The 12,050-nt window shown below is 43.1% G+C and overlaps 1 protein-coding gene across 1 annotated transcript; it reads right to left on the reverse strand.

Annotated features, from left to right (window-relative positions):
* Positions 1 to 5,520: 5,520 nt before the first annotated feature.
* Positions 5,521 to 11,530, reverse strand: SHOX2 (short stature homeobox 2). Its single transcript, XM_044667699.1, has 4 exons — positions 11,330 to 11,530; positions 8,683 to 8,740; positions 7,897 to 7,985; positions 5,521 to 5,781 (listed from the first exon to the last, which is right to left on the reverse strand). Exons 1-4 carry the CDS (start codon positions 11,495 to 11,497, stop codon positions 5,521 to 5,523), a joined length of 576 nt encoding a protein of 191 aa, XP_044523634.1. The 5' UTR covers positions 11,498 to 11,530.
* Positions 11,531 to 12,050: the final 520 nt, after the last annotated feature.

A 12,050-nucleotide genomic window follows, 5' to 3' on the forward strand; every position in this document is an offset into this window, starting at 1 on the left:
GAGAGAGAGAGAGAGAGAGAGAGAGAGAGAGAGAAGAGAGAAGAGAGAAGAGAGAAGAGAGAAGAGAGAAGAGAGAGAGAGAGGCAAAGATTTTAACGCCACCAAGAGTCTGGTTGCCTGGTTGCTTTTCTTCAAAAACAACAACGAGAGCAATGACTCAGTCTTGGCTACCGACAGTCCCAAGAGCTGCGAAAGTCCTCTTCTCCGAGGGTCCTTCCCTTGCCCTGATTTTTCCCTTCCCCAGACACTTCCAGAAGGCCAGCAACTTGCCCTGGAGATAGATAGGAGGGGGATAACCAAGCTCAGGAGGAACCCTGAGGGCAGACAGTGTCTGGTCTCTAACTCTCTGTACCCTGGGAGGAAAAGGCAAAAGAAGGCAGTCTGGGAGCTCTTGTGATCTTTCTAGCTGAGCTATCTTTCTCTTCCTAAACAGATCTCCTAATCTGAGCAGAATGAATTTGGAACAGGTATTCTGTTCTTTTGCCTTTGGCCTGGGGATTAACTGCAGGAGCCAAGTGCCTAGGGCCTGGCTGCTGCTCTAGTCATTCTCCAGACTTTACTCTCACTATCCCAATGCTCCCCACTGGACACTCAGGGAACCAACATGGACCCAGGCTCCCAAGTGAAATTACCCCACCCCAGCTAGAGTCAAAACCCAGATCAACACCTTTTTGCCTGGTAATCTTCTAGGCCTGCTCCCCCCCGCCCCCACTGTCCCAAACCCCTATTCCTGGTATGTTCCCTTTGCACCCAGGTACTAGATGATTTTGGGAGTGTGGGGCCAGAGAGAAAGGCAGGAAGAACTGGGCAAAACTGAGGAGTTCAAGGGTGGAGAGAACAGTCCTTCCCCTACATCTCCCCAGTTCCTAAACCTGTGATTTTTTAAATCCTTACCTTCATCTTGAAATCAACACTAAGGTTCCAAGGCTGAAGAACAATGGTAAAGGTTAGGCAATTGTCTACAGTCACACAGCTAGGAAGCAACTGAGATCTGAAAGTAGGTTCTTCCACCTGTAGGCCTGGCTCACTAAGTGTGTGTGCACTCACTAAGTAAGTGCACTAAACTCCCCAGCTGCCCAATTTGTCTTTTTTATGTCTTTACTTTTACTAAAGTCTTCCTCAAGTTAAGACTTTTATTTGGTATAGTTGAAAACCATGTGATCAAGTTCAGACCAGATTTCAAGATGCTCCACAGCTCACTTTCTTGACAAGTTTTTCAATTACAGAGTTTACCCCAGGGAGGAAAATAGGATCATTGCATGATCAATTTAGAGTTGAAGAGATCCTCAATATTCATCTAGTCCAACCCTCTCATTTTACAGAAGAGGAAACTGAGGTCCATAAGTGTTGAAATGTTAAGTGACTGTCCCAAAGTCATTCTGGTAGTAATTAGAGACTCAGAGATTATTGTTTTGTTTTAAACAGTCCCTGTTCAATCCCAGGCTGGTTAGTAACTGTGGGAGCTAATGACTTTATCTGTCGGGAGGTCATAATGGGCAACATATTTGTGTGTTGAGCATTAATTAACTTGCAGGTGAGTGGCTCCTCACCCCTTCCTGCACTCTATCTGTCAAATAAGGTTATTTTGGAATTGAAAGACAAGCTAAGATGGCTCATGGAGGTATACCTAGCACACAGGAGATGTCTATGGAAGGGAGAGGGAGGATTAGTCATTTTAAGTGGTTTGTAAATATTGGGTCCCTCTGATGGCTTCTGGTCCACAGGATGGGGATGGGGTGGGATTGGGAAACCAATAGCAACGCTTATCCACAGACACCTAGCTTCAGCTATATTTCAGGAAATAATAAAAAAATACTGCAAGAGCAGAAGGTTATGCCACTTCAAGCAACCATATATTCCTGGTTCTCTTCACCTCTTCTCAATCTTCAACTGTTTTGGTTGTTTCTAGTTTGTTTTTGTTTTTGTTTTTTAATGCCCAAGACCACCATAGTTCTTACTTCTTGAATGAATTTTTAAAAAATATACAGGTTCTCTCCAACCCCTCTGGGGTTGCTTTTGACTACTACTTTGGAGATGGGGAAGAGGACAGGAAAATCCTCCTTTGAATCTGTGAAAATGGGACACAAATTGTGAACCAACCACTCACAGATCAAAATCAGAGTCAAAGCACATCCATTTCCTATCAGAGTTTTGTAGAAATATGCTCCAATGGAAAGAATGAACAAATTTAAAAAAAATTAAGACCCTGCTTACTGACCTTTCTTCTCAGCCCTAGGAGTTTCTACTACCTAGAAGAAATAATGCTTTAAAGTCAATAAGGAATATAAGGAGTTTATCCCCCAAATGTTTGAGACCCTGATCTTCACTTAGCTTAGTTAAGAGAAAAGTCAAATGCTCTCCAACCAACATAGTGAATAATTTTCCTATAGATCAGGGTTTCTTAACCTTTTTTGTATCATATAGACCCCTTTGACAGTCTATTAAAATATATGAATCAATTCTCAGAATAATGCTTTTAAAAGTATAAAATACTTAGTATTATAAAGATACTATGTTGAAATAAAGATATAATTTCCCCCCTAATCCAAGTCCATAAAAAACCTGAAATCTGTTCCAAAAGTTTGTAGACTATGGATTAAAAATCCCTATTTTAGATTACAGGGGTCGTGGCAGGCAAGAAGCTTCTTCCTGCTAGTTCAGTCTTTAACTATGTCCTCAAAGAGTTTAGCTACATCACAAACTAGTCTTTTTTTTTTTTTTTTAACTCTACCCCTCCCCATTCGGTAGCTTTGGACTCTTAGGGTACCCACCCTATCTAATTCAGCTCTATTACAGTAAAAGAGAGTCAGACACAGAAACAGGCAGAGACAAACAGAGACATCGACAGAGAGAAAAACAGACACAGACCCAGAAAAATCTAGGAACAGAGATAGAGACAGACACAAAAAAATAGATGGGAGTTGGGAGAGAGACAACAGACAGAATCAGCCATTCTAACACTGTACTTGAGATCTGGGGGGAAATCTAGGCTCCTAGGAAAGAATAAATGTAGGAATAATAAAATCAGGGGATGTAGATCTTGGAATTCATTCCTAATTTGGTGACCAAGCTTTCTCTGAAGGGGGGGAAAAACTTTCCCAAAGAACAAATTTAGCACCTACTTGAAGCATCTTTTCATATGTCCACTAAATGAAACCCTTTTAGAACAGAACCAATGTTAGCTTCATTAGAATTTGACCCAGTCTGATTTATATCCCTTAAAAAGACACACTATTAAACTGGTTCACCTGATTTCTAATGTACCCTGGATTAGAAGAGGTGAGCATGGGGGTGGGGAGAAAATTCCTGATTTAATTGTTAATGAAGGAAACAGGACTACCCCTTTACTTTCATCAAACACAAGTCGTTCAACTCCATAGAAGGAAAGGGAGAATGTAGCTTCTGCCTTTGCTCCACACAGGCGCCAGATAACACACAAGTTCGTCAGAAAGCAAGGACGTCACAGGTGATTTATAATAGAAACAAGAGTAAAAATGACTAGAACCCGTCAACGCAAACTTTACTGATTCCATTCAATTGATCACAAAGTGTCTTCAATGGATAACTTGGCACTTATTAAAAAGGTTTAACAAAAGGTGAAAGGAAACATATTGTATCGACAACACAGGTCCTGAAATAACAGCATCTTCTCGTTTGAAATAAGTTAACACACTAGAAAAAATATGGCAAATATAAATAATTTTGTTTTCATGGAGAACAAATAGTTACAAAGCCCATCCGCTTACAAGAGTTCATTTAGAAGAGCTTTTCTTCTTTCTTGTAATTAAAAACAAACAAATCCTAAAGAGGCTGGATGGGGAATTGAGATACGAATTGCCTAGTTGGAGTACCTCCAGCTTAAATATCTCTATGGATTTAAACTAAAACAAAACAAAACAAAAATCTGCAAGAGTACTTGAATAGATACACCTTTGTGAGATAAAATGTAAATGTTGATAGTCAACTATCAAGTCACACGTTATAGCCAAAATAAACTTTGTTCGTGTGTATCAACATATCTTACACGTACCTAGTACCTGGACCTAGTTGGACTTTGTTTAAGGTAAATTTGGAAAGGGGAGGGAACATTGGGAGGGAAAAGAAACAATTGTCGCTTAGGACCTCACGGAAGCCAACGAGAGAGAGTACAAATATTCACATTCTATTTCTCTTTTCCTCTCTCTCGCTTTTCTTCCCCCCACATTGTTCTGCCCTCCTTCCTCTCGGGACAAACAGTGGACCAGTACAGAGGGTGGGGTTATTTTTTCTCTTCAAATCATTTTCTTTTGTCCTCTAGGATTAAAATGGGAGAAGAAAAATCAATTTCCAGCCGCATTTGATTTTTGTTTTTCCTACTAAAGATGAAGATGAAGTGCAAGTGAATCGAGGGGGGTGGAGTAAGGGGGGGGGGGGGGGGGGAAGGGGAACACCATCTATGGAATACAAGAAACATGCAAACCGGCATTCTGCTGTCAGGAGTCCGGACAGTTTTGCCATGAGAATTTCGCAGAGAAATCATCATTGTCCATGTCCTTATTATTCGTCTTACTAGCATTTCTCTCTGTGTTTGTCTTCTTCCTTCTTTCTTCTCGCTCTTCCAGACGTGGTGGGTTTTAAACTCAAAAGTATCTGATTCAACATAAAAGGAGGCCCGCCTCTCTTATCAAATGTCTTGTATTTAAAGTGAACTTCGCAGAAAAAGGTCAGTTTCAAAACCTGTGAACTTCCCAACTGCGTGTCTTTTTTTTTTTTCATCTTAATTCTTTAAATAAGTATACATCTTCCTTCCTCTTCACCATCTTTGCCCATTAAGAAAAAAGAAAAACAAAACTTTAAAGTTGGCACCCCCTCCCCTCCCAGACCTCGAGTTTCGTCCAAGTCAGTTCCCAAACGTTTTATTGTATTTTAATACTTCACATTTTGTTGCTGTTGTTCCTCGATTCTGTTACCGTTGTCTAGCTTCTGGTAAATGGAGATGAGAAATAAGTAGCCTTTCTCTTTTTCTCTCTTGTTTTTCAATATTTTGTAGGGTTCTGTGATTAGAAATGGGGTTTATTTTTGTCTTTTGTTTTCAAAGCCTCGGTCCTCCAGTGCTGCTTTGCCGAGAGGCAAAATTTCCCTCTCCACATCCTGTCTTCCTCTCTCAAGTTGTCCCTCCCACCCCCTCCCCCACCCCCACCCCCAATACGTCCTACTTCGGGGACTTTACAAAAGCAAAAGTCAATCTTGGCCCCTTCCTAAGCCAGGCATCAAAGGCCACGAGGCTCTGTCGGGGGTCCTCTAAGCCTGGCCCCCAGGGGCGTGGACTGAGTGAGGGCAATAAGGATATTTGACGCTGGGGGTCCTTAGGACAGGGACTAGACGCCGGGGTCCTTCAAAAAAAGGGGCGCACGAGAAGGGAAAACGGGATAGATGGTACCAACAGCCCGGGAGGGGTGAGAGGACAGAAGGGGTGGGCAGTGGCCGGAGGATGAAGGCTGGGATGAGGATGAGGAGGATCTGGTGGTGGCAACAGCGAAGTCACAGTCCCAGGGCCGCCGCGTGCTTTTTGGCTTTCAGTCTGAGGTCTGCGATGCTGGAGTTCTTGCTGGTGGTCTTGGCCGCCGCGGCGGCCGCCACCACAGAAGCGGCCGAGGCCGACTCGGCGGCCAACGTGGCCAGCGGAAGGCCAAAGGGCGGCGCGGGGAACATCATGTAGGGGGCGTGGGCCGCCAGGTGCGGGTGGAGGTGGTGGTGCGCGTGCGCTGCCACGGCGCTGTCCAGCTGCAGCTGAGCCTGAACCTGAAAGGACAAGGGCGTCACGTTGCAATGACTATCCTAAGGGTGACAATGAGAATAAAATAAGAACAGAGCATTAACACCGCCCGGCCTACGCGTGGCGCCCCTAGTCTGCCCGGCCTGGCAAGGGGTGGCTGAGTGGGGCGGGGGTGGCGGGGGGAGGGGGGGAAGCCTGACTGCTCGGCTGTCAGTCAGCCTGGGAATGCGCGCGGGAGTGTCTATCCGTGCCCTCTCAGTAGCGGTCTGTCTGTCTGTCTTGTCTCGGAGGATCCTCCCATTGCTGTCTCCCACCTGAGCAGCCCGCTTCTTGCCTCAATAGCCCAGCTTCACCTGTCTCCACGTGGGCCTGTTTCCTGCCCCTGTCTGTCTGCCAACCCTTCTCTATTGTTTCTGTCTAGTTCCTCGGTAGTACTGCACAGTCCTAGGCTGGGGCAATCTTTCATCCTGCAAACCAGTGAGCCGGCCTGGGGAAAAGTATCGGGGAAGTTACTTTGCTCTCTCCAGTCGCATTTTCCTCATCTTGTCCAACCCCATCACTGCACATATAATAATAGTAGCAACGGTAAATATAACAATAAGGTGATAACGATGATAAGGAAGGAAGCATTGCCATTAGCTGGAAAGCCTGCCTTGCAGTAAGATGTCTGTTCAAGTCCTGCCCCTGGCAAATTCTGGACTGTGTGACTCTGGGCAAATTAACTGCTACTTTCGAAGACTATAAATTACACTGTCTGCATAGCTCCAGAAATATCCCATACCAGAGAAATCATAAGAACAGACTTGAGTTTAAAAAGCCCTTCTTTAACAAAAGCCCTGTGGATGGGGAGACTGAGCCAGGGAGAAGGAATGTCTCAGAAACTCAGAGCTGAAAAGGACCTTCTAAAGTCATTTAGTTCAGCCTGGACCTTGGTGAGCATCACCTCCACAAGAGCTAGGATGAATGGAAATGATGGGAGTGAGCAGCCTTTAATCAAAGGAAACTTAATCAACAAGGAGATTTATACAAGATCACTCAGTTATAAGTAACAGAGGAAGGATTCAAATGATAGCATTAAAAGTCTGGCAGGAAAGCAACCTAACTTTTTCTTGTCCTATAATGAATGTTTCTGCAACTGCAATTGCGTTTGAGTCTCCCCATGGGGCCATGCGTATGGGCTTCTCGGGCTTCCTTTTTGAAGAGACCTCACCTGCACCCCACTCTCACACCCTCAGTACTGAAAAAATAAAAGTTGTCTTTCTGCTTCTTTAAAAGCCAAAATGCCAAGTTCGAGATAGGCAATAAACTTAAACAACTTGAAAATTTCACACTAACACCTACATCATCTGGGGTTGGTAAAGTGGTCTCACCCAAACATCTCATTGAAATCCAGCACGAGGCAAATATCAATATGACATCACCGAAATGCTGGATTTCCAAAAAAGGAGAGGTGAATAGGAACCAGAAAAGAGAATTCAAAAGTACAATAGCTGGCTGTGAAGAAGAGTAGAAGGGGTGAGGGATTTTCCAGGATTAAATCTTTTCTGCCAGCTCTCTTTTTTTAGACATAGTCTTAAAGGTTTCATTATTGATAAGTATGGGAATTGGGAAGACATTACATGCCTGGGAAGACTGGGTGGGTTTCCCTTCTGCTAGGAGAAAATGTGGTAAGAACCTTTATCAGAAAAGGGTTTTCAAAAACTCAATTTGCATTAGGAAGACTTTTTTATTTTTTGTCTTAGGATTAGACATTTAATAGGAATAAAAATTGGAAAATACACACACAATGAAGCCTTTGAAATCCTTTCCACTAACTTCTGCATTGGAACTGACAAACTCTTAATCAAAAGGCTTTGCTTTCCACTCCCCAAGTGCAATCTTTAGCACATTTTTAAAGGACTAGTTACTGCTCCATGTCCTCTATGGAGCTCCCAACAAGGACAAAAAAAGGTACCCAGGCAGATCACAAAGAGTGTATTGCTTTTTTAAAGCGTATAGATCTATAATATCATCTTAACATCAATACCATAGTACACTGTCAACAGCTGGGAGAAGGGGCTAGGGGTTATCCAAAACAGTTCAAGTACCATTCTTGGACTTTATTGCTATTAAGAGGAGTGCATTAAGGGGACTGTACTTGCCTGCTGAAATGGCATCCTCAGTGCGCCTACGTTGACATATGGTGCGACTCTACAAGCTTCAAACTGGCTTGCTGCCCCTATTAGCACGCCTACAACAATAAGGGAAATAAATCAGTTTTTTTTAATTAAAAAAACACTACTTATTATCCTTATATATACAGATGTATGTATATGTGTTCATGTGTACACATACATGTGTATGATTGTTTAAACACACACAGGCATAGATACATATATGTGCGTATGTGTGGTTAATAAATATAAATGAACACCAAAGTAGAGAGAATTCTGTTCAGAGCATGTGGAATAGTAGGGATCACCATCTTAGCTTAGTACTTTAATGTTAAGTCCCATGATTGTAATGCTCTTACGAATGTTCCGTAAATACCCAAATGGATATATGAATCCATCGATCTAAATGTTCCATCAAAAAGTGCAGATTGCAACTCACAAATTAAGAAAACAGGAGCATTTTTGAGGGCTTTTCTTCCTAAGTGAATATTAAGTCCAAACAAGGCTTCTGACAGAATTCAATTCAGTTCAAGAAACATCTATTAAACATCTACATTGGGAGACAAAAATATAAAATCAAACACTTTCCTTTCCTCGTGGTGTTTATATTCTACTCGATGTATACCTCTTATACGTAAATAAGTATATGTAAGACATATGATTTAAATGATTTAAAATAAAGTCTAGATGGAGAGAGCTTGTCACCTGGGGAAGAGATCAGAAAGGGCATCCTGGAGGAAGAGGAACCCAAAACATATTGTAAGAAGTATATACCTTTATGTAGCTGATTCTCTTGTTTCCTACATTTAGCTCTTCGATTTTGAAACCAAACCTGGAAGTATGCAGTGGAAAGAAATAAAAGTTACAGCTCAAAATAAAACAATGACAAAGAACATGGGCATTGTATATAAGAATATCGGGGGTCTCCACATTGCTTTCGAGTCTCTATCTTACAGATTCATTTTCCAAAGTTACAAACCCAAAAGGAACTCCCCCAAATAGAAAGATATATTTCACGGACATTTGGAAGATAAATTGTTTCTTGATAAATTACTGAGGCCCTGGTTTCATCTTTCCACATTACAGAGTCCCCAAAGACCTAAATCACTCCCTGATACCTGATACTAACTTGTGATAATGGGTTTAGATGTTTGAGCAGTAAGACCTGGGAAGAGTGTGCTCATTAATAGACTGTAATATTAATTAGCTTTATCTTCAAGGAAAAACTAACACCAAAGCATTTAATGACTTACTTTTATGGAGGGGGGAGGGGGTAATTAGTGTCATAAAAGCTTCAGTACAAAGAAATCGAGAATTTCTCTGTACTCTGTGTAGTAGAATGTAACACTGAATCAGAATAATTGTCTCATTATTATGATAATTTAATTTGCTTCCATAGGAAAAAAAAATTTAAAAAAGGCTCCAAGTTACCGGTAAGTTGCAAACCAAAAACTACCTTTGAAACTTGGGGAAAGTACGGTGAAATGAAGGGCCATAAAAAAGTTTACTTCCTGGGAGAGAAGGAAAAAGGAGTTCCAATTTCAGTGTTGGAGAAGAGGCTGTATTGAGCAGCTCCTAGAATAAAGCATCTTCTTCATAACTACCCGCATTTAAAGAAGCAAATTTAACTTCAATACAAACGAAACATTCAAACATATCTCTTAAGAAGTCCCGGCCTGCTATTACACCTCCCGGTCCAGGAATAACCTTAGTTGATTTCTTTGCAAATCAGTGCAAATGCCAAGTAAAATATAATTGTTTGTCTTTTCCTGGTCTGGTTACTGTAGGAAGTGTTTCATCCTTATTAATTTTAACACAAATCATGCTGCCATTCAGCATGGTGAGAGTGCAGGTTCTGTCTCTAGTTATGTTTTTAGAGTAGCTGGCAAATCTCCCTCTTCTCCCCTCCCCCCTCGAAAGCATTTGGATTTGGAATCGAATTTAATTATTACTATTATCATTGTTTTAGATAGTTTCTGAGCCTTTGGGAAGGGTCCTCGGTGGGCAAGAAGAAAAAAAAAAAGCAGTAAAGACCTGAATTGGGAAGGGTCTTATGGGGAGGCTGTGATGACAAAGGCTGCCAGCTATGACTTTTTTGGTCCAATGTGACTGTTCTGTTTAAGTCCTCATCCTATTACAAAATGCAGGGAAACCCCCTAAGAATTGTGTGCATAGGCTGGTACAGATGGTGGTCTCTGCGCACAAAGATTGAAGAGAGTATCTGTTACCGAGATACTCTGTAACAGCTGCATTCTGTTTGGGGTCTAAAACTACTCCATGTGTTCAAACAAATAATGACCATCATTTTCTCCCATTTTATTATTTGAACGGAAATACAATCTGAGACATTTAAATTTATCCTGGTCGGGAAAGCTGGAGGAAAACCCGAAAACCCGAAGAGAAGCTCCATCCTGCTTCTGCTATTCCAGGCACCCTCAAGAGGGAAAGAAGGCAATCGGGTCCGATTCGAGACACAATTAGCTATGGCTTAATTGCCGATCTACATACAGCCTGACTTCGAAAAGGGCAGCAGCATTATCAGAGGAGGCGTTTCAAACACTCGCTTACTTTCGGTGCAAATAGGACTCGAACAAACTAGCTCTCTAAGGCCGGGGAACAAAGACCGCGAGACCCGAATGTATTTTTGCTCTGGGCACAGTTTGAGATCCACTCCTAACCGCGGGCTGTCAATTTCTGCACTTAACAGTTACTAATTTAGTTTATAGTCTTTTCGTCTATAAACTTAATTGGCATATCCGCTTGGCAAACGCAGACCCTCGAGCAGATCCTAGACAAAACCCAGCTCACAAGAGCTAAATAGCCGCTGGAGAGCAAGGCATCCACAATGAAACGGTGGTGTTTTTTTTTTTTTTTTTTTTTTTAAATGCTTATAAAAGAAGGTTCACTAGGAGTTTAAACCACACGAATCTGGAAGTGTGAAAGCCTCAGAGCAAACTCCAAACAGCTTGGTTTTGTTGCGAAGATATGGCGTTTAAAATTAATATTAAAACTCAACAGAATTATAATCTAATGGGGTGGGGAGGGGGGAGACTCATAAAGACTTTTTCCTGACTCAAGGAAAGAACGGAAGGCGCACCCTTCGTTTGTGTATCTATAGACGAACTGACACACACACACACACACACACACACGCATACACTTATCTATCTTTATATACATATATACTGCACAAACTACCTCCGTAGTCCTGCAACCCCACCTGCAATCAACCTAATCCTCCCCCCAGCCAAATTTCTGTCCTCTAGAACGCGCGCGCACACTCACGCACACGCGCTCGCTCTCTCTCTCACACACACACACACACATACACACACACACATTCGCGTGCGCGCCCGCACCCACTTATGGGTTGGCTCTGCCTAGCGCAACCAGTCCTGCCAGTTCCCCGAGGCCCAAATACCTGCACTCGGGCCTCGGAGAGTCCCAGCCTCTGGCTCAACTCTTCCCGCATGAAAGCGTCCGGGTAATGCGTCTCATCGAAGAGTCTCTCCAGCTCGTTTAGCTGTTCCAAGGTGAAATTGGTCCGACTGCGCCTCTGTTTGATTTTGGTCTGCCCTTCGTCCTCCATCACTTTTGCATCCTCCTTACGATCCTTCAGCTCCGGGGAGACTGGAAGGGGAGTAGGACAAATACAGATGCGGACACACACGCACACACGCGCGCGCGCGTACACACACACACACACACACACACACACACACACACACAGAGTGATAACAGAAACAAGATTTGCCCAAGTGCTAGTGTTAAGTGACCTGCCCTCTGCTCCTGCCTACAAACACGGCCACTGGTCTGGTCGCGCAAAGAGGCAAATAAGCGTGACTGTTCTCCCAGAAATGCCCAAAGGTCAGGCTGGCCTCGAAGGACAGCTAGATGAAAGGACTAGGTGATTTCTGCAATATATTGGTAACAGTCTGTGGCATCCTCCGATCTCTGCCACACACAGACAATCACAACCATTCCGTGTGGCGTGGCAAAGGCTTTCGGGGCAAGGGCTGGCGCCCCCCCCCCCCCCTTCTCTAACAGCGAGTCTCTCTCTCTCTCTCTCTCTCTCTCTCTCTCTCTCTCTCTCTCTCTCTCTCTCTCTCTCTCTCTCTCTCTCTCTCTCTCCTCCCGTTCCT

The sequence above is a fragment of the Gracilinanus agilis genome, chromosome 3 (assembly GCF_016433145.1).
Source record: "Gracilinanus agilis isolate LMUSP501 chromosome 3, AgileGrace, whole genome shotgun sequence".
Taxonomy (NCBI): Eukaryota; Metazoa; Chordata; class Mammalia; order Didelphimorphia; family Didelphidae; genus Gracilinanus; species Gracilinanus agilis.

What these genes read in the sequence shown, in the direction of transcription:
- SHOX2 (XM_044667699.1), bottom strand. Translation starts at nt 11,497, where the DNA reads ATGGAGGACGAAGGGCAGACCAAAATCAAACAGAGGCGCAGTCGGACC. An exon ending in TCTCCGAGGCCCGAGTGCAG is followed by an intron (nt 8,741 to 11,329) that starts GTATTTGGGCCT and finishes GCATACTTCCAG; the next exon opens with GTTTGGTTTCAAAATCGAAG. An exon ending in AGAGAATCAGCTACATAAAG is followed by an intron (nt 7,986 to 8,682) that starts GTATATACTTCT and finishes TTATTGTTGTAG; the next exon opens with GCGTGCTAATAGGGGCAGCA.